Source organism: Trematomus bernacchii, unplaced genomic scaffold (genome assembly GCF_902827165.1).
Source record: "Trematomus bernacchii unplaced genomic scaffold, fTreBer1.1, whole genome shotgun sequence".
Lineage (NCBI taxonomy): Eukaryota > Metazoa > Chordata > Actinopteri > Perciformes > Nototheniidae > Trematomus > Trematomus bernacchii.
The window spans coordinates 248,056-269,900 of NW_022987573.1; the positions used below are offsets into that span (position 1 = coordinate 248,056).

The following is a 21,845-nucleotide window of genomic DNA, read 5'->3' on the forward strand; positions in this document are numbered from 1 at the left end:
CTCTAGCTTGACATTGTTTCTTGCTTGTGGTTCATGTTTTGTTAGCTAATCTGGCTAGCAGATGTCGAATGGTCGAATTAAGTGTCAGATGAATATATGTGGTAAGGCTTTTGCTTTTCTCATGCGGATTTTACTGTTTACGATATGCGGCAAGTTAAAGCTAACGAATTTGGAAGTCAATCGGTTGTGTTTCAATGCATTCATGATGAATTAACTGCAGTGCTACAAGGCTAACTTGGCTAACGTTTGCTAACTGGAGCGTTCGGAGAAACCAGCAGGAACCGCCTTGACATTTAATGTGTATCCTCATTCGTAATGCAGTGACTGCAGGAAACATATTCATTTGAATTGTAAGCGGTGTTCATATTGGCACAGGTGTGCACACTCGCATATTTGTGTTCTCCTTGCCGATTTATATTTTGTTACGTTTGCGTCAAGGCCCGTGCTACTGCTGCTGGGCCGATCGTGAAGCTGCTCACCGGTTATGGCATCTGATTTATACAATGCAACATTATTCGACATTAATGCAAATCACACAGCAGTTAATACCTCTCAACCACCTACAGTCACTTCTGTAAGATGTTGACATGCCTACTGTTATAAGTTTAGCATCACCGGTCACAATGATGTCACTACTAACGTGTGTTATTACTGCGATAACGTCATCTATTTACTTCACGAGTATGTGAAAAAATATTTATTTGACGTTGTCTCTTTTGAAGCTTGCAGTGTACAACGTATACCTGACATCCTACTGCCTATTTATCCAGCATATGTTCTACTCGGTGGTGTAAAGTAACTAAGTAGATGTACTCATGTTCTGTACTTAATTACAATTGTGATGGATGTGTGTTTTTCGTACATCTACCTCACTACAATTCAGAGGTAAATAGTGTATTTTTAGTCGGCTACAGTTACAAGCTTTGATAACACTTTAATGCATCAATAATTACACTCAAAACATAATTAATTGTATTCTGAAATGGGCCAATCTGCATGATAGATACTTCTATTTTCGATACTAATACTTTTGTACTTTTACTGGTACTCCTACGTTTACAGTAGGTACAAGATCTGAGTACATCTTCCACCTCTGGTTCTACTGTATAAGGCATCTTCCACTAATTCAATTCTGATTGTTCCCAATTTGAATAGCCATCTCTGTTGTTTCTTGACTGTGACATTACTCTTGAATGGGATGGACTAGTGATCTGTTTCTGTCTTGTGTACAATTTCAGCTTAAAACGGTCAAAACGCCACTCCTAGTAAGAAGGGAGGATGGCGCATCGACGTACCCCACCTCCGCTGTCTCAGAGGACAGAGTACCTGGAACCCGATAATGACTCCGACAGGGACTCTGGCGTTGGGGAGGATGCAGGGGAGGATGCTGACAGTAGCCATGAAGCCACATTTACGGAGGAAGAGAACGTCAACATACAAGATGGATTGGAAGAAAACGGAGGAGAGAGACGAGATTTTACAGTTTTTGTAGCCTTTCAAGGGAATATGGAGGATGAGGACTTCGCTCGAAAACTTGACACTATCCTCAGTGGGATACCCAACATGCTTGATATGGGTAAGTTCTGTAGCTATCATTGTTATTGGGGAAAAACAGCACAGGATTTTTTACTGTTAAACCTAACATTTATAAATATAATATTGAAATAAATTGCCATTGCCAAGTGTGTGCAATTGCCACACACTTAATAAAGAATTTACAACTCTGGAAAGATCCTAAAAGTATGTTCTACTCGGTTGAATACATTATTAAAAAAACATTTATATTCTTCGATGTAATTTGGTGTTTTGACATTGATTAATGACTGATAACACTTGAAGTGAATATGTAGCCATGTTATAGATAATTGGGTGGTATTTGTATTTGCGGTATATGTACCTAGTTTAGTTACACCTGCAGAATTCGTACGTTTGAAACATGCCCACATTTCTTTGTGGAATATAGCAGCAAGAATTTTGTTTTTCCTTTCCTTATCCTTTTCCAATTAATAGTTTTAGATTTGTTGTTCCAGCTTGCACTTCAATTGCAACTTGTATTCTTTGTCATTCTTTTAGGCTCTGATAGGCTACAGCCACAGCATGTGGAGCCGTGGAACAGCGTGCGTGTTACCTTTAACATTCCTCGGGATGCTGCTGAGCGACTCCGACTGTTGGCCCAGAACAACCAGCAGCAGCTCAGAGACCTGGGGATCCTCTCTGTGCAGATAGAAGGTAACAACACAACCTACACACTCCAACAAGAGACAACGTTTATTACCTATGTGGCACTTTTGAATAAAGCATACAAATTAGGACCCTAGCAAACATCTCCCCTCAATTATTGTTCAGGGGAAGGAGCCATCAATGTGGCTGTGGGACCAATTAGAGGACAAGAAGTCAGAGTGAATGGACCAATTGGAGGACCTGGCCAGATGAGAATGGATGTTGGATTTCCGGGTCAGCCTGGTACAGGTATGAGTTTACTAAATTTATTTTACATGTTGCCTTTATACCAATCAAAAAATAAAATACTGCACAGTAATTATTTTATGGTTTTTTTTCTCCTTTATTCCACACACGTATGCATCTGTGAAAAAAACAAAAGCTGTAAAGACAAAGCCTAACTGAACGTGTTGCTTGGATGTTTTATTTTTCTTTAGTGTGTCATAGCAACTCATTAGTTAGTGACTATAATTCTGTTATTTTGTTAATCAATGTTTACTGACATTATATATATGAGTTATTTGCTTGTTTCTACAATATGATTCAATTTTCACATGTTTCCGGTAAGGAGGAGTGAGGATGGCTAATCCAGCGATGGTTCCTCCCGGGCCTGGCATGGCAGCTCAGGCTATGATGCCAGGCGGCAGTGGACAGATGCATCCTCGTGTTCCCAGACCATCTTCACAGACAGGTTCAGGTCTTTATTTCTTGTACGTTAAATGATAGGTGTTGTAGGTTTAAATATCTTACAGCTTGGACAATACAATAATGGAAATGTCAATCTTCCTGTCCCACAGATGTTATGGATCCAATGATGCCAGGTATGTCCGTTCAGCAGCAACAGCAGCAGCAGCTTCAGCACCAACAGGCTGGCCCACATGTCTCAGGCCCCATGCCTCCTCAGGCTGCCCATCACATGCAGACTCTGCAAGGTGGCAGACTGCTTAACCCTGCTGCACTGCAACAGCTACAACAACAACAACAACAACATCACCAACAGCAACAACAGCAACAGGCCCAGCAGCAAGCTCAACTGGCCCAGCTTGGACCTCGACCTCCATTCAACCCATCGGGCCAGATGGCTGTGCCTCCTGGCTGGAACCAGCTGCCCTCTGGGGTGCTGCAGTCACCAGCCGCCCAAGGAGGCCCTGCCTGGAGAAAGCCCCCACCACAAGCCCAAATGCTTCAACGGCCACCATCCCTTGCTGCAGTTCAAACTCCCAGCCATCCCCCACCCCCTTACCCATTTGGCAGCCAGCAAGCTGGGCAGGTATTCAATGCCATGGGACAGGGACACTTACAGCAACAACAACAGCCAGGAGTGGGTCAGTTTGCCACCCCCCAGCCTAAAGGCCCACAGACTGGCCCTGGAGGTGTCGTAGGACAGCCCAGACCTCCTCCACCCCTTCCACCTACATCTGGACCGCAGGGCAACCTCACTGCCAAGTCCCCTGGGTCCTCCTCGTCTCCTTTTCAGCAGGGTTCACCTGGGACTCCTCCTATGATGGCTCAGAGACCTACAACTCCACAGGGTTTCCCTCAGGGCGTTGGATCGCCAGGAAGAGCAGCCCTCGGCCAACAGGGTAACATGCAACAAGGATTCATGGGAATGCCCCAGCACGGACAGCCTGGGGCTCAAGTTCACCCAGGTGGGCTACGTTTGTAATATTGTTTAGGTAGACTAAAATTAACATCAAAAAAGTGCTTTTTTCCCCTTGTAAATGCTGTATTAAGTAATTAATTAATTACTAAGTACTCTGATATCGACAATAAAAAAATAATTGAATACATTTTACAGGCATGCCGAAGCGTCCCATGGGCTTTCCAAACCCCAACTTTGTCCAAGGTCAGGTGAGTGCCAACACTCCAGGAACCCCTGGTGGAGGAGCCGGTCAGCAGCTTCAGAGCAGCCAAGCCATGACTCACTCGGGTAAGATATTTGCTGTTTACACAATCAAAAGCATTTTTGACAAAAATCCCTTTTATAAAATATTTACAAAGGCTCTTTGACTGATAAAAACAACTGCTGGAAAAACCATTACAACATGAATACTGAAAAATATACACTACTGAATTGATGTGCATTTATGATATAGTTTAGGCATCAGCAAATACTAATTGTTTTCAACAGCAATAATTATTGTTTCTAAAAAGCATATATTAATACAAAAATAATAATGCTTTCATTTCACAATAAACATGTTAAGATTGAGTCGTAATTTAGAAATTCTTTATATTTAATATATATATAATTATTACTAATGCTGTTTCACTCAACTTGTCACAGGAACATTCATTCATTCAAGTTCAGCTATGTAGTCTGCTTTTTGTTTATATTTAGATGTGATGAACTGCTTTATTGTGTCAACAGTCTAATTTGAAATGCCATGGTTTAACAAGCAGTTAATAGAAGGTTATTGTATTACTTGTTGTGAAAGCCTTTCACCAAAAGTGATTATTTTTCCTCTTTGTTTAAATCAGGAGCTCCGCCAGCCTCCACACCAAACTCAATGCAGGGTCCACCCCATTCCCAGCCAAATGTTATGGGTATACAAAGTGGCATGGCGGGTCTTCCCCCTGGTACAACCGCTGGGCCTAGTATGGGCCAGCAACAGCAAGGCCTCCAGACCCAGATTATGGGCCTCCAGCATCAGGCCCAGCCCGTGTCTTCGTCCCCCAGCCAGAAGGTTCAAGGCCAGGGTGGTGGTCAGACTGTCCTCTCAAGGCCCCTCAGTCAAGGGCAGAGAGGAGGGATGACCCCACCCAAGCAAATGATGCTTCAGCAAGGCCAGGGGGTGATGCATGGGCAGGGTCAGATGGTTGGAGGCCAAGCGCACCAGGCCATGCTCCTGCAGCAGCAGCAACAGCAACAACAGCAACAAAACTCCATGATGGAACAAATGGTTGCCAACCAGATGCAAGGTAACAAGCAGGCATTTGGAGGCAAGATTCCAGCTGGGGTCATGCCCGGCCAGATGATGCGTGGCCCTGCTCCAAACGTTCAAGGTAACATGGCTCAGTTTCAGGGCCAGGTTGGCCCTCAGCAGATGACTCCCCAACAGCAGCAGCAAATGGCTCAACTCCAACAGCAGCAGCAGCTACAGCAGCAGCAGCAACAACAGCAACAGCACCAGTTGCAACAGCTACAGCAGCAGCAGCAGCAGCAACAGCAACACCAGCAGATGAATCAGCAACAACCACAGCAGGCTCCTATTGCTGGCAATCCTAATCAAGCTATGGGCATGCATGGTCAACAGATGAGGCTCCCCGCTGGCCATCCTCTTATCCAACAACAGTTGCAACAGCAGCAGTTACAGCAGCAACAGAAACAACAGCAACAGGTCATGTTGCAGCAGCAGCAGCAGCAACAACAGGCAGCTCAACAACACCAGCATCCTTTAGGGGATCCTAACAGTGGCACAGGGGACTTGGGGGTCCAGCAGATGGTCCCTGATATACAGGCACAGCAGCAGCAAGGCATGATGGCTGGCGCACAGCACATGCAGATGGGAAATGGCCACTTTGCAGGTCATGGCATGAACTTTAACTCACAGTTCCCAAGTCAGATGCCAATGGGCGGACCCTGTGCACAGCAAGGAGCCTTTCCTGTCAACAAGGACGTAACACTGACTAGTCCACTGCTGGTCAACCTGCTGCAGAGTGACATCTCAGCCAGCCAGTTTGGGCCAGGAGGAAAACAGGGAGCAGGGGGTGGCCAAACCCAAACCCAGGCCAAGCCCAAAAAGAAGAAACCAGCACGAAAGAAAAAGCCCAAAGAGGGAGAAGGACAGCAGCAAGTAGAAGGACTTGGGTAACACATTTTATTTTTTATAGTTATTTCCTTCTATAGTGGACAGTTGAAGTAAGTGGAATCATTGTTACATGAATTAGTTGATAAAATTCACCTATTTACATTTTTTAGTGGTCTTGATGGGGCTGCTGGCATGGATGATCCCGAACTGCCAAATCTGGGTGGTGAACAGAATTTGGGTTTGGAAAACTCTGGCCAGAAACTCCCTGATTTTCCCAACAGGCCTGCAGGTAAATTCAATTCAAATAAATCATTTTGGCAATTATTTTTTATCTGCATTCAGTTAGTGATTTGTTTACTTTTTGCAAGTTTACAGTCTTTTCAAAATGTGTGTTTGATTTGTATGTATGCCTTTCTACAGTTAACGTAGGTTTTCCCGGACAACCTGGAGACCAGAGAGTATTGCAGCAGGTACCGATGCAGTTTATGCAGCAACAACAACAACAGCAGCAGCAGCAACAACAACAACAACAACAAATGCAGCACATGCAACAGCAGCAGATACAGCAACAACAAATGCAGCAGCAGCAACAATTACAACAGCAAATGCAACAGCAACAAATACAGCAACAGCAGCAGATGCAGCAACAGCAACAGATGCAACAGATGCAAATGCAGGGTCTCCCAAATGCTCAAGGACAGCAGGGGATGACGGGGCCGCAGACTTCTGGTCAAAGCCAGCCTCAGATGCACCCTCATCAGCTGCAGCAACAGCAGCAGCATCAGCAACAACAGCAGCAGCAACAACAACAACAACAACAGCAGCAGCAACAACAACAACAACAGCAGCAGCAACAACAGCAGCAGCAAACTCAACAGCCACACCTGCAACAACAGGTATATTTCATATCATATACTTAAATGACTGTGTGTTCTATCAAAGCAATGGTTAACTGTTTATTTATTTGTACTTTTCAAATACTTTCATTTTTAGCAACAACAGCAGATGTTGATGATGCTGAAGATGCAGCAGGAGCAGGCAAAGAATCGTATGTCCATCCCTCCAGGGGGGCAGCTCCCGCCGAGGGGCATGGGCAATCCACCAGAGGTGCAGAGGCTTCCTGTCTCACAGCAAGGCAACATGCCTGTAATGATCAGTCTTCAAGGACATGGAGGAGTACCCCCGTCACCTGATAAAGCCAGAGGGATGCCCCTGATGGTGAACCCACAGGTGAGAGCCATGTTAACACAATATTGACAATCATATGGCATGATTTGGGTTTAACTTGTGAGTGTGCTGTTTATTTATTTTCTTTGGAGTAAGCTGTACATGTTTGTGTCTGTTCTCCTTTCCAGCTCACAGGCGCTGCACGAAGAATGTCCCATCCTGATGCAGGACAGGGTCCTCAAGGCTCCGGTTCTGAAGAGCCCATTGCAGGGGCCCACATTAAGCAGGACAGGCCTACTGGCCAAGAAATTGGGGTGCAGCCTGGAAATGGAACCCAACAGATGATGGCCAATCAGGGCTCTAACACTCACATGATGAAGCAAGGCCCTGGTCCATCAACAATGCCCCAGCACACTGTAGCCAGTCCCCAGCAACAGTTACCCAGTCAGCCTCAGCAAGCAGGCCCCATGCCTGGCCTTCATTTCCCAAATGTCCCCACAACCTCCCAGAGCTCTAGGCCCAAAACCCCAAACAGAGCCAGCCCCAGGCCCTACCACCATCCTCTCACCCCAACAAATCGTCCACCCAGTACTGAGCCCTCCGAAATCAACCTTTCACCTGAGAGGCTAAATGCCTCTATTGCAGGGCTTTTTCCTCCCAAAATCAACATTCCTCTGCCTCCCAGGCAGCCTAACCTTAACCGGGGATTTGATCAGCAAGGTCTTAACCCAACAACTCTGAAAGCCATTGGGCAGGCCCCTCCTGGCTTAACTTTACCAGGTAACAACAACAATGGCAGTATGGGTGGAAATAACACTAACAACAGTCAACAGCCCTTCTCTACTGGCACTGGAATGGGAGGTGCAGGCACTAAACAGGACAAGCAGCCTGGAGGACAGGGCAAGAGAGCAAGTCCTAGCAATAGTCGGAGGTCGAGTCCAGCCTCTAGTCGTAAATCAGCCACCCCAAGTCCAGGGAGACAAAAGGGGACAAAGATGGCCATCACCTGCCCTCCCCCCCAGCAGCAGTTGGTCAACCCTCAGGGGCAAACGATGATGCTAAGCCCATCATCAGTACCCCCAAGTCCAGTATCTATGCATTCACAAGTTAGTGGGTCCACGGAGGCACAACAAACCCAGAGTCCTTTTCACGGGATGCAAGGTAACCCTGCTGAGGGAGTCAGGGAAAGTCAGGGAATGGTGGCAGCGGAGCAGCGGCAATTGCCTCAGCCTCACCCCCAACCACAGCCTTTGAGGGAGTTATCAGCTCCCAGAATGGCAAGCCCTCGTTTCCCCATGCCTCAGCAGCCTAAACCTGACCCGGAACATCAGGGTGGCACAGTTGATAGGCAACCAGCACACACAGCACCCAATATGCAGGACTCCCAGGTCTCGCCTACTCTCAAGGCAGGGCCAACGTCCCTCAACCAGTTACTTGATAACTCGGGTATTCCAATCATGCCTCTTCGGCCCATACAGAGTAACACTGTTAGGGATTTAATGGGAAAGGACAGCCCTAAGTCTGCTTTGGATCCACGGCGACCAGTCTACAGTAACTCCCAGAGTACAGAAATGTCAGCTGCTGTTAGTACTTCTGCCACTATAAATGAATTGGCAGCTAAACCAAAACCTACTGTTCCTATTTCTACCAGCAGTCCTAATTTGCAGGCTACTTCAATTCCCATCTCCCACCCTAGCACTAACGTGACCTCTAATACTACCCCTAGCCTTAGCCAAAACCCTATCTCCAGTCCCGGTGTCAATCCCAGTCCGAATGTAAAGCCAACCCCTTCCTTCTGCCCCACCCTTAGTACTAACACTAATGCCACCATGAGTTTAAGCCCCAACACAGTCACTTCAGGCCAGAGCAGTCCTGCCTCGACGGTTAGTACCAGTTCTAACTCCAGCGTGGCTCAAAAACCAAGCCCTAGTCCCAAACCAGGGACAAGTGTTCAATCGGTCATACAGATCCCAGCCTCTTCTAGCACAATGTCCCCAAACCAGATAACCGTGTTTGTGACCTCTAACCCCATGACCTCTGCCCCCACTCCCCAGGCACCCACAACTATGGTCTCCACCATGGTGGCTGTCCCTAACAAGAACATTAGACCTCAAGACATCCGGCAGCAGGCCCCGGTCCCCCGACCACAGTTTATCACCACCACCCCTGTATTTATCAACCCAATTTTCCAGGTCCCAGGTGGATCTGTGGCTCCCAATACAACAATGGTACCACAGCCGCTCACCATGGTGAGGCCTATCCAAGTGTCCACTACAAACATCCAACTTTCAACTGCTCTGACCTCTACCCAGTCCTCAGGGGCTAACATGGGCAGCACTCAGCCTACCAGAAGTATTGTAGGACAGGTACAGGTTGCCACTAGTGTGTCCTCATCAGTCCCAGTTGGTACTCCCCCAGCTTCTCATCAAATTAACCCAGGGCCTCCAAAACCAGAGAATCTAAGTGAGGCCGGTTCCGATCATAAACCTAGTCCCCCAGTGAAGCAGCCATCTCCCAATCCAAGCCCTTCAGCATCATCTCCCTTTCAGCCACCCCTGGCTTCTCCTCCTCTTTGCTCTAGTCCTGGGGCTGCTAACAACATCCGAAAGAGCCCCATGTCACCGTCTCCCACTGCCCTGGGGAAAAGTAAACCTGCACAGGTTGCTGCAGCTGTTTCTGGTACAGCTGAATCGCAGCTAAGTCCCGTAGAAAGGTCTGCACAGGGGCCCTCCGGAGCTGTGCAACCACAGACCCTTCATGTTCCTGCTATTCCTGCCACTAAAATTGAAGCACCAAATCCCCATAGTACTGTCGCTGCTTCTAACAACATGACACCGCCTGCTGTCTCCTCTCCAATCCCAGTTCCTGCACATGTGGCTGTTCCCACTCAGATTGTTACCCAGGCTCCAGTGACTGCCACAGCTTCAGTTTCAAGCAAGGCCCAGGAGGTTGCATCTCAAGCTGCTATTGTCACGATAGTCAGTGCTAACACAGGTACCTTGCTCTCTGCGGTTGCCCCCGTGCAAAGTCCTGTACCGTCCATTGTTCCAATTGTTGCTGGATCTGTACCTGCTATGGAGGTTGCCCCCACCACATCCCTTTCAGTTGCTAACCCCAGCGGACTTCCACAAGTGCAGCCTGATGCAGCTGTGGAGCCCCCCATGCCACCTGCTGCTGAATTTGTTGAAACCACTCAGACCACCCCAGGTAAATGCACAACTTTCAAGCTAACAGGAAAATTGCCATATTCTGGCCGTGATCCTTGCTCAGGTCAAGCAAGTGCCATACAAACTAAAGTATAAAGTGTTGCTTTGTGCGATGGCTCACAGGTGGTAATAGTTGAGGAGAGACGGTTAAACTTATATTAATAGAGTTGACAAAATGTGAAATTCTTTACTGAACTAAAACTGGATCTTGACTTTGATCAATTTAATTCAAACTGAAACTGTTTTTGAAGAGGGATCCTTTAGGTAGTTATGAATCAGATGTTACTTTGTTGTATTAGTTTCTGTATTGTATTGTTTTGTTTTATCACTATTTTGATGAGCTCTGTGGATTAATGTAATGTATTTTTGAGTTTCTGTCTTGTGTATTTGTTGTTGTGTGTATGTATTTCAAAGGCCCATCTAGGGCATTACAAATGAGCTTAGACTATAAATGTTGTGTTGTGTATGGCATTGGTTTATGTTATAGTACGTACCTGTGCAAGTAAACATTAAACTTACATAGCCAATCTCTATCTAGTTTAAGTTGAGTACATATTAAAATGTGAGTTGAACTATTTAATATTTTTTCCCAGCACCTATTCAACAAGAAGTCTCACAGTCTCAGGAACCTGTCGCCAGTGAGAAGACTGGTGAGTGTGGTCATCTTTGTTTTAAGTTGTTGTTAAAACATGCTTGTTTATAGAATATAACTACTTTATAGTAAACCATATGCATCTCTTGGGACTACATGACATATAATTAACAGTTTTCTTTGTCCTGTTCAGGTGAAGAGGTCTCGACAAGTGCTGAGCAGGGGTAAGGCTCCTCATAACATTTGGATTATTTGAACTGCTGTTTGTTGCTTAGCTGCAAAATGCTGAGAGTGTTCGGGGCTATTAAGCTTTCCCTTACTCTGATCTCTGAAAGTTGGACTTGGAGAAATGCTTAGACATTTCTAACTCTACTGAAACTCAGGGAGTTCATTTGGTTGGCCAAGAGGTACATGGCGAAAACAATGAGCCACGTGGCACTTGGTATGTATGATTGGCATGCAACAATATAAATATACTTATGCATGTCCGAAGTTAAAGCAAAAAACAGCCAAATCACAAAGGAAATGGCACCGCTCAAATGACCTTTTTAGCCACATCTCTTTTCCTGGGGTTTTTCATATGATGGTGGGGGAAGTGAAGCCATGTTTGTTCAGCACAGTTTATAGATTACCGCTGTTTTTCCACTTCTATCACAGATGGGCAAAGAAAAGAAAGACGCCCATCAACTTAGTCCCAAGGTATGTATTTTAACATGTTTGCGCTGCAAAGACAAGCAGTGATCATGTCGACGTAGTGGAAGCTGTCGGGATGAAGATGGACAGTATCTGTGGTAGACGAGGAAAAACAGCAGAGTCCTGAGTGGTATTATTCCTTTCTCTGAGTAGAGCAGAGTTAACGCACACCCATGCATCTTTAGTAACAAACCCTTGTGTTGTTCTTCCTTTCCCTGTCGTTGTTTTTCTATCTGGTCCTCCCAGGGTTGCTGTGGAGAAGCCCAAGGGACCGAGCAGACGTAGCTCCCGGGCAGAGAAGGAGGTGGAGGAGGAGCCAGTAGCAGACAGCGGCATTAGGAAGAGATCAGCCAGGCCTGGAACCAGTGCTGCTGTGAAAGGTAACTTAACCACTCATGCAGCTTTAAAATAATATATATCATTACGCCTAAGCTTCACACAACTAAGCTACTACCTGTACCTAATATACTTTTATACTTTCTTTTTTTTTTTTAAACAGAAACTGGAGCGAGCCCCACCCAGGCAAAACGAAGGAAGTCTAAATAGACTGCAGTGATGGAAACCTGTGAACTGTACTGTAAATGTTTTTGTTTCCGCTGTGAATCAGTTGATATTGGTTTCTCTGTCCCGGTTTATGAATGGAGGAAGAAACCATGTACAGATTGTTTTAAAAATAATTATGCTATTGTGTTGTCCATGCTATCATGTGAGATTGTAGTTAGAATGTGTGCAATACAGTATGTGTTTGTGTGAATGTGCTTTTTATATTAAATGCTGGATTAATCATGTGAAGACTGATGACGGAGCTTGTCATGATTGTATAATTATGTTGTAAAACTGAATTAAATTTTCTACTGCTTTTTTGTTCTGTGAAAGTGTGTAAAATGATTCATGCATTGTCCTAACGATTACCGATCATTTTGTGGTCAGTCTCAGTTTGCTCATTCCTACCAGAACTGCGTTAAAGGAGGCAGAGTGTGATGTAAACACTCAATACCTTTAGGTGAAAAGAAGTTAAAGCCCTGATAGAATATGATGCTCTAAGACATATTTTCCCTGTACGAATGTCATAAAATGGTGACTGAATTGAAAAGAAAATATAACCACATTGACGTACCTTGACATTTTGAGTGTGATTCAGGTAGGGAGCAGAATTTTCTCGGTGTGCGCATGCGCATTCAGTAAACATTGGGACTCCATTCCAGTGTGTCAGTGAGGGTTCCCCGAGCCTCGCATCCTTAACAGCTGTCTACCGAGATAACTTCACCTGCTCTACAAACAAAAACAACCTGACCATGAGCGGAGATCATGGACATGGAGACTCTCAGGTATCTTTTGCTTATTTACCCTTTTTTTTTAATGTCAATTTGTGTTAATTCCTTTGTAATATCTCAGTGTATTAATCGTCATGATATTAAATAATGGTTAAGAAACGTTAGTTTGCGTAGTAAGTTGTGCCGCTTTCTTTGTTCTTTTAATGAACACTTTGAAATTATGTGCAGTATTTGTGGGCCTATGTTACTGTAGTTGAATGCATGCATTTCTAGGGTAAATGTCAATACCAATTGAAACTTGAATAACCGTGCTACCGGCATTTTCAAAATTGAAATATTAAAATCATATTTTTTCACAACTTTCAGGTGAATTCTGGATCCAAAGGAAGCGGTAGGTCCTCTGTATAGGATTTGTATTCATAGTGTGTCTTATTTCCAGTCGGAATCGTGATCTGTCTACTGTTAGTTTTTAAAGCACAGAAATGGCGTCCCAGAGACTAAGTCCCTTCTCCTCCACTCTCTTGCGGCTATTGTTCAAAAAGAGGGTCTAAAATGTACACTTCCGGCCCTCTGTTTTTTAACCTGCTGGGGTATTCTCAAAGGACCTGGCATCGTGTTTATTTTGCATGCTTCAGTTTGATAAACTGTACGTGCATTTATAACGCATTTTGGAGCCGAAAGTAGCAGAATTGTGGCTGAGGACTTAGTCTCTGCGCCATTTTCTTTTTCTGGATGTAACAGCCAGGGCGCCGACCACAGAGCCAACTGTCTGCCGTGATATGGAGGCGAGAGGCGGGCGCTTATCGCCTCACCCTGGCCGTATCTCTCCACCAGCTGCACTCCCTGCTAGAGACATTTATCTGCACTACCAACAGGGAATCCTCATACATGAGCATAAAATGTCAGGTCACAGAAAATAAAGTTGCACTACATTATTAAAAGCATATGCCTTCAGCAGTCAGTTTTGCAAAAATGTGCCTCAACACAAGAGTATCTGATACTCCTGCAGAGTTGAGATCACTTTTCTTGTGTTTTAATTTCCTGTCTGATGATATGATGGGAAGCAAAAGCAGTCTATGGGAATTGATTGGGTTTATAATTGCGATGTGTAGCCTATTACAATTTCCTATAGCAGATAATAATACCCTTATTAAACTGCCATGACAACAGGGCGCCACGAGGTGATGATCAAGCCAAAACGGGTCTACCTCGGGAGGAATTTCACTCAGCAGGATACATTTTATTATGAAGGCTAAACAATAATTGTTACAGCAGAATCACATGACTTGCTGCCCTGAACAAATATCCTATACTGTTAGAGGGGAAGAAGTCCTTTTGTGTGAAGGAAATAGCATATCCAACATCACATCACAGGTGTGGCCTGGAGGTTGAACCTTAGGGTCAGCTACAGCAGGTGTGTTAGCCATGATCCTCAAATAAATGCAAGGCACATTTCAATGGATATTAGGATATACACATGGCTAAATGTTTTTTATTCAGATTTTCTTTGTATGCTGCTAAATAAGTTGATCTCTCCTTGGTATCACAGACTCCCATAAACATAAAGACAAGGAACACAGACACAAAGACCACAAGAGAGACAAGGAGAGAGAGAAACTCAAGCACGGCAACAGGTAGGGTATTTTCCTCTCGAGTTGAGGTTTTCTGATATAAAACTGACCAATGGAGGTTTTAACAGCCCCTGAAATTATAGGCTATCAGTGTTACCTCGACCCCTCACATGTACATATCCTCCAGTATACATTATGATACCAGCTGATGGTTTTCTCTATCATATCTAAAAATGTTATCTTTTCAACAAGAACATTTTATGGAACGTCAAAGAACCCTGCCATGTTAAATAAGCAAACATATCACAAAGACTCAATGAAATCCACTTTTATGAATGCATTTGTAATCTGAACCCTTATGGGACGGTGGTTGTGCTTACTTTTTTTGTGGATGAAATACTTTCAGGCTGTAGGATGTGTCACAAATTGGGCCAATCTCACCCTCTGTTGTCTACGAGAGTCTTATTGTTTGCTAAATGTTTTTAATACTGGTAGTTAGTGACAACTTTTGTGTCTGCGCATCTGGACCACGTCTGACCTCTTGCACTTGATCTCTGACCTTTGGTGGCTTCTTTCTCTAGCGAACATAAGGACCACTCTGAAAAGAAACACAAAGACAAGGAGAAGCTGAAGCACAGCAACGGCAGCTCAGAGAAGCACAGGGAAAAACACAAAGAGAAAGACAAGGACAAAGAGAAGAGGAGAGAAGAGAAGGTTTGTTGTCAGTCTGCCGCTTATAAAATGATGTAGGGACCTTAAGTCCAAATATGTTTTTTTCTCATTACAACATCATTATTATTTTGTTAAATTAGGTTAACAAGTTTTGTTTTTTCATGATCATTAAAAAGGTCAACACCAATGGCCTCTGTAACTCCAGCAAAAGTGACGACAGTCTGAACATTGTTTAAAGGTTTGACAGTTTGTTTAAATTACATTTGCTAATTTATCTTTCTCTGTTTCTTACAGATTAAATCATCCCATGTAGACAAGCCTAAAAAGGAGAAAGAAAATGGATATGTGAGGTAAAAATGCATTGCGTTTTCTCTGACTGATGTACAATTAAATTAGTTGGTTATGATTAATACAATATTACTTTACTAAATTGCATTTCAATGTGTGACTTAGAGATACAAGCCCTGCTGCCATTAAGAGTGAGCCCGAAGAGGACAATGGCTTCTACCCTTCTCCCCAACACAAGACCTCCAAGCGAGAGCATGATGATGAAGAGTGGGTATCATACAAATTAAATTATAATCTGTCACTTTCTTATTGAAATGTAAGGCATAGTAAGATTATCAATACATCTGTTCACAGATTTGAATACAAGCCCAAACAAGTCAAGACAGAGCATGACAACAAGGCCAAGAAGAGGAAACATGAGTATGAAGAAGAGGAGGAGGAGGAAGAGGAGGTTCATTACATTTTTCATTACTATCTTTAATGAATATATTCTCATGTGTATCTGCCGTTCTTGTTCTCCAGAGTTATTCTGTTTTCTGCACTTGATCTAGGACATAAAGCCCAAAAAGAAGACAAAAGACAAAAAGGTAACCGAGGGAAAGAAAGCCAAAAAAGAAGAAGAGGAGAAGTGGAAATGGTAAGATAATGTCAGGGAACAATAGTTATTTTTCTCAGGAAATCACACACGGGTAGTTATAAACAGCAAGTAGATACCATATTTGTGTTTTCCCTCATGGGTTGCACTTTGTTGTTGTTGGTGGTGATTAGGTGGGAGGAGGAAAGATCTACTGATGGCTCTAAGTGGCGCTTCCTTGAGCACAAGGGTCCAGTGTTTGCAGCTCCGTATGAACCCATGCCTGACAAAGTCAAGTTTTACTACGATGGTGAGTATATCTTGGTAAAAAAAAACGGGTCATGTTTTTGTTTCTTTTTCATTTTACACCACAATGTGATTGTTCTGTTTTTGTAGGAAAACCTATGAAACTTAATGCTCCTGCTAAGGAGGTGGCTACATTTTTTGCTAAGATGTTGGATCATGAGTACACCACTAAGGATATCTTCAGGAAGAACTTTCTCAAGGACTGGAGGAAGGTGAGGAGATAAGACTCAAGCTTTGCTATTAAAGTGTCCCGAGCAAGAGCCTAAAGAGGGTACAAAGTTGAAGTATTTATGTTATACATGCCTCAGGTGACTCTTTACATTTAAGGAAATGACATCTGAGGAGAAGTCCAAGATAACCGACCTGAACAAGTGCAAATTCAGTGAGATGAGTGAGTTCTTCAAGGCCCAATCCGAAGCAAGGAAACAGATGTCAAAACAGGAGAAACTGGTATGCCTGGATTCATTCCTTTAACCCTGAAAACATTCTGCAATCTTTTGTTGTATTTTAATGTTGCCATACAATTTGTAGAAAATCAAAGAGGAGAATGAGAGACTCCTCCAGGAGTATGGTTTCTGTGTCATGGACAACCACAAAGAGAGGATCGGAAACTTCCGCATCGAGCCACCAGGCCTGTTCCGGGGACGAGGCGATCATCCTAAAATGGGCAGGCTGAAACTACGCATCAGACCTCAAGACATAATTATTAACTGTAGCAAGTGGGTAATCTGACCAACACTGTTACCACAACATTCACTGCCATGGACCTTTACATTTTAAGCCAAATCCCAAAGCCCACACAGGCTTTGATGCACTTTGATGTAACGTTCCTGGTGCCACTGCTACGTGCTTGAGTGAGCTCTGCAAAAATGTTGAGCCTTTTATATACACTACCATAAGTCTGCACATTTTTTCCACAGGGAATTACCCACAGTTTATTGCTTTCTGACTTTAAAAGCAGGGTTACCAGGGGAAGCACAGAAGGGTTAAAAAAAAAAAAAATGTTGTCAGGCTGGCATATTAATTTCACACAGAAACACTGAATTACCTTGAAGGATTTAAATGGGACATAACAAATGCATGAAATCAGGAAATCATAGGCTATCTAATCAACCATTACATTAAATTGTGCTGAATTATGTTTTGACACTAAACAAGTAAATTATTAATTTGACAATTCTTCATTCTTCATTGTAAGGCATGAGCCTGGAATACATTTTAATTAGGCATAAAAAAACGAATTAAAAACCCACAATTGCACATAACATGTTTTGTCACTAACCTGATGTTATGGCCCAGCAAAGTGTTGTCCCATTTGTATCTAATAATTTCAAGCCGTTCCAGCCTCTCACATCGTTTTACCAGGTGATGTCAGATACATTACTTAGGATTCAGGTCTTATGGCCTTACATTGGGTTTAGGCTTTAGTTACATTTTTAGATACACAGGAGGAACATAACGAGGGGCTACGTATGGTAACCCTTGTTATATAAACACAGGCGGAGCCCTCTACTGGACTCTATGGGTACTCCCCTCGATCCTATCATGCAAGCATTCATCCACTGAGACTTTCTAGACGTAGCCGGCTCCTGGGCGGGCCTACCTGAATGCGCGCGCATCTCACCGCATAAAAGGAGGCCTCGCCTCCTTACTGCCATCCTTTACTTCTCTTCAGCAAGCAGCATAGGACAGACAGGGCCCCTGAGTAGAGGGCTCCGCCTGTGTTTATATAACAAGGTTTACCATACGTAACCCCTCGTTATATCTATCACAGGCTCCGCCCTCTACTGGACTCTATGGGTACAGTGGGCGGAGCTCCGATGTATACACGTGCTGTCGTCCCACAACAACACTGTTCCATCTCACTGTTTCTGACCGGCTTTCTGGTTAGCAGCACCTCTCCCTCGGTCGTAACCGTGGAGAGAAAAGAGGCTGCGGCTGACAGAGTACACCCTGACGCGCTTACCCCGCGGAGGTGTGCTATAACGTGGAGGACTCCCCCCTCCTGTCCTAAAGCAGGGGGAAAAGAGTCCTCCAGCCCCTATGGGCCCATGTGTGCGTCACGTAAGCGCATTACGTCCAGGGAGGGGGTCAGATGCCCACTGACCCACAGCCCCCCTCCCTCCTCACCAGTCCTGCGTTGCCCCAGCAAGCACAGACGATGAAAAGGAGCCAGAAATGTCCAAGAGATAAAACTTTATGAAGGGGCCTGGCGTTGACCAAGATGCGAGATCGCCCCCCAGACTTGGGGGAGCGCCCAGGACCGTCCCACCTTCATCTGTGTCATCTCTGAGTACCACGGCGCCCCCACGCGATCCGGCGCTACTAGGATGATTGACAGACGTTCTCGCCTCACTCTCCCCAGGAGTGGGAGAATGAGACGCAATGGTGGAAAGGCGTAAAGCAGCTTCTTTGGCCATGGCTCGTGTGCAAACGCGTCCACCCCCAAGGGCGGGTCGTTGCTCAGAGCCATGGAGAACCACAGGGCTGGCGAACAGATCCACCTCTGCTGTCCCGAACCGGGCCCAGATCCGCTTCACCACCTCCGGGTGAAGCGCCCACTCGCCTGGCAGGGGTCCGCCCCTCGACATGAGGTCGGCCCCCCTGTTCTCCAGACCCGGAATGTGGAGGGCTCTCAGAGATAACACCACCTCTGCAGCCCATAACCACAATTTCTCCGCTGTGGTCAACAAAGCGGCGGAGCGGACTCCGCCCTGCCTGTTGATATATGCCACTGTGGTGCTGTTGTCGGTCCTGACCATTACATGTCTCCCCCGAATTAAGGGTTTGAAATGCTGGAGGACCAACACTACTGCCCGCAGCTCTAGGAGGTTGCTGTGCCGTGTTTCTGTTAGAGGCCAGTGCCCACCTATAGCTCTCCCCAGGCAGGTCCCTCCCCATCCCGTTCCGGATGCATCCGTGAACACTGTGATGTAGGAAGTCAGCCGTCCCAGTGGGGATCCCCTCCGGAGGTGATCCGGGGTCCCCCAGAACCGGAGGTTGCCCTCCACTGTCGCGCTGTCACGCGACAGCGGGGGCAGGGGCCTTCTCCCCTCTCCCCTCTCCCCTCTGCTCACCCGGCTGTCTGCGGAAGCAGATGGGCCGCTAGGCTTTCCTCCAGTGGGGGCACACCAGGACACTCCGTGTCCGAGTGGCCCTCCACTCTGAGGATTCCAGCCCAAGTAGCCACCGGAGCCTTCGTTCTCAGTGGCTGCCGCCACGTGGCCTCCACACACCGCCAGATGTCTGGCAGGGGGGGTGAAACGAAGGCCGGCTGTGCTGGACGGGCCGGGCCGTAGAAGCCCTTACGCAGGCGGCTCACCGGCCTCGGTGGCAACGGTGGGGGGAGCGGCAAGTCTGCACGCTCCGCCGCCATAGCCATCACCGCCGAGAAGTCCTGTCGTGCAGACCTGTGCTGATGGCCTTCCTGGCGGTCGCCGGAAATCCCAGACGACGAGGTGTCGTCATCGTCGTCCCTCTCCCCGACGCTCGGACCCGCCCGGTCCGCTGGGATGGCGAAGACGAAGGGCACTCCCTGCTCGAGGTCCTCCATCTCCACCACGTCGAGCTCTGGGTCCTCCACCGGCGAGACATAGCACCCCTCAAACAGCGCCAGCCTTTGATGGCGGCTGGGGCGAGGAATCAGTCGGCAGGCGCTGCAGACTGCAATCGGAGCCAGGTTGGCCGCCGCGTGGTCGGACCCCAGGCACTCGATACACCGGCAGTGGGGGTCGTCACCTTCAATGGAGCCCGGACACGAAGGACAGGGGCGCTCCACAGGTGAGTCCATTTTTCTTCGTATGACAAAAGTTTCTTTATCCGTCTCTCTTCACTCAGTTGTTCACTGCCTTGCTGAAGAGAAAGGGATGGCAGTAAGGAGGCGAGGCCTCCTTTTATGCGGTGAGATGCGCGCGCATTCAGGTAGGCCCGCCCAGTGGCCGGCTACGTCTAGAAAGTCTCAGTGGATGAATGCTTGCATGATAGGATCGAGGGGAGTACCCATAGAGTCCAGTAGAGGGCGGAGCCTGTGAGAGATATAACAAACATATGGGCTTTGATTTAGTATTAAGTGAATTTTTTGAAGTTATTATTCTGTCTAAGTAGACAAACAGACAAATAGACTACAATCTTTATCCTGCTCTTAACAACTCTATCAGCCTCTTCTATTCTTTTACTTTCTTTTCCCTTTATCTCCCGTTCAATCTTTTATCTGCCATGTTGTGATTGCTGGATTTATTTAAAGACAGTGGACATATTTAACTTTTGACGTCTGTCACTTAAGGTCTCAGGGGCAGTGTGTGTGTGTGTGAGAGTCTTAATGTTTAGCATTCATTTGCCATCAAAGAGGAACGAGCAAAACGATGTACTAAAGTATGTCAGATGTTCAGCATCACTGAGACACACTCGCACACATGCCGGCACTGTGTCAAAGCTAATCTTCCTGTCAGAGTATGCTGTGTGCAAACAATAATGCGAACCAGGGGGGACTGTTTAACAGTTATATGTAAGCTATTGTCTCATTGCTGAAGTGCTTACAATATAATGGCTTATCAAAATAAAAAAAGCCAAAGTATTTTATGGAAGCATAGTCATTCTTATTTGTTTTTTTAATATTATATAAATAAGTAAACACAAATAAGAAAAATGAACAGTCTAATTTAAATAACTTTTATTATACAACTTCACATAAACAATATAAATAAACAACTTCAATAAGTATGTCCAAAAAGGAGTAGGAAGAAGTATACCTTTATATCGTCCTTCTCCTTCTGAATAGCAATTAACTCAACATTTATCACACAAACAACCTAGAAACAACAACCCCAATGCTATTATGTACAAACCAAATATCGACCAAGTGTCAATCAGATATGAATTAAACAAATACCTCATGTTAAGTCTCAGGTCTGTAATAAATGATGTATATTGTACCGAAAATGAAAACACCTTAATCAACACAAAGGTAGAGACACTACCTCAGTGGACACTTCATCCAGAGAAAGGAAATATTACACATGAGAAAAAAGTTGTCAACTTCTTTAAGGTTAACCTGCTTTTTTTCTGTAGGGACTCAAAGCACCCTAAACCTCCCCCAGGGACAAAATGGAAGGAGGTTCGCCATGACAACAAGGTGACCTGGCTGGCTTCGTGGACGGAGAACATCCAGGGCTCCATCAAGTACATCATGCTGAATCCCAGCTCCAGGATCAAGGTAACTGTGCTCTCACACCTTCAGCTGCAAAACTAAAAGCATAATAAACTCAATCCTACATGTAGATAGTTCCACAGTTATTCCTTGATGAAAAAAAAAGATCTGTCTGATTTTTCCATATTGGAAAAAACTGTTTGTGTGTGCAGGGGGAGAAGGACTGGCAGAAATATGAGACTGCTCGACGGTTGAAGAAGTGTGTGGGTCGCCTCCGCACCCAGTACAGAGACGACTGGAAGTCAAAAGAGATGAGGATCAGGCAGAGATCCGTGGCACTGTATTTCATAGACAAGGTGAGGAGAAATACACTAAAACTGTATG

At 45.4% G+C, this 21,845-nt stretch overlaps 3 protein-coding genes across 3 annotated transcripts in view; all 3 read left to right on the forward strand.

Moving 5' to 3' along the window:
* On the forward strand, nt 1-3,366 carry LOC117479491 (nuclear receptor coactivator 6-like). The gene is made up of 6 exons (XM_034126468.1): nt 1-101; nt 1,239-1,576; nt 2,074-2,229; nt 2,347-2,469; nt 2,789-2,930; nt 3,018-3,366. Exons 2-6 carry the CDS (start codon nt 1,279-1,281, stop codon nt 3,166-3,168), a joined length of 870 nt encoding a protein of 289 aa, XP_033982359.1. The 5' UTR covers nt 1-101; nt 1,239-1,278; the 3' UTR covers nt 3,169-3,366.
* On the forward strand, nt 3,299-12,176 carry ncoa6 (nuclear receptor coactivator 6). The gene is made up of 10 exons (XM_034126368.1): nt 3,299-3,869; nt 4,019-4,150; nt 4,702-5,252; nt 5,574-6,017; nt 6,966-7,202; nt 7,328-10,346; nt 10,939-10,995; nt 11,131-11,161; nt 11,877-12,010; nt 12,130-12,176. The coding sequence occupies exons 1-10, from the start codon at nt 3,299-3,301 to the stop codon at nt 12,174-12,176; spliced, it is 5,223 nt and encodes a 1,740-aa protein (XP_033982259.1).
* The window catches only part of top1 (DNA topoisomerase I), a 20,257-nt gene continuing 10,125 nt past the window's right edge, over nt 11,714-21,845 (forward strand). Inside the window, exons 1-15 of the mRNA XM_034126467.1 lie at nt 11,714-12,010; nt 12,130-12,958; nt 13,271-13,295; nt 14,454-14,538; nt 15,057-15,189; nt 15,442-15,497; nt 15,601-15,702; nt 15,790-15,886; nt 15,987-16,072; nt 16,204-16,319; nt 16,406-16,527; nt 16,643-16,765; nt 16,847-17,034; nt 21,383-21,527; nt 21,674-21,817. Of these exons, the coding sequence (XP_033982358.1) occupies nt 12,926-12,958; nt 13,271-13,295; nt 14,454-14,538; nt 15,057-15,189; nt 15,442-15,497; nt 15,601-15,702; nt 15,790-15,886; nt 15,987-16,072; nt 16,204-16,319; nt 16,406-16,527; nt 16,643-16,765; nt 16,847-17,034; nt 21,383-21,527; nt 21,674-21,817 (1,455 nt within the window). The 5' untranslated portion in view covers nt 11,714-12,010; nt 12,130-12,925. The remainder of the gene's footprint in view (nt 12,011-12,129; nt 12,959-13,270; nt 13,296-14,453; nt 14,539-15,056; nt 15,190-15,441; nt 15,498-15,600; nt 15,703-15,789; nt 15,887-15,986; nt 16,073-16,203; nt 16,320-16,405; nt 16,528-16,642; nt 16,766-16,846; nt 17,035-21,382; nt 21,528-21,673; nt 21,818-21,845) is intronic.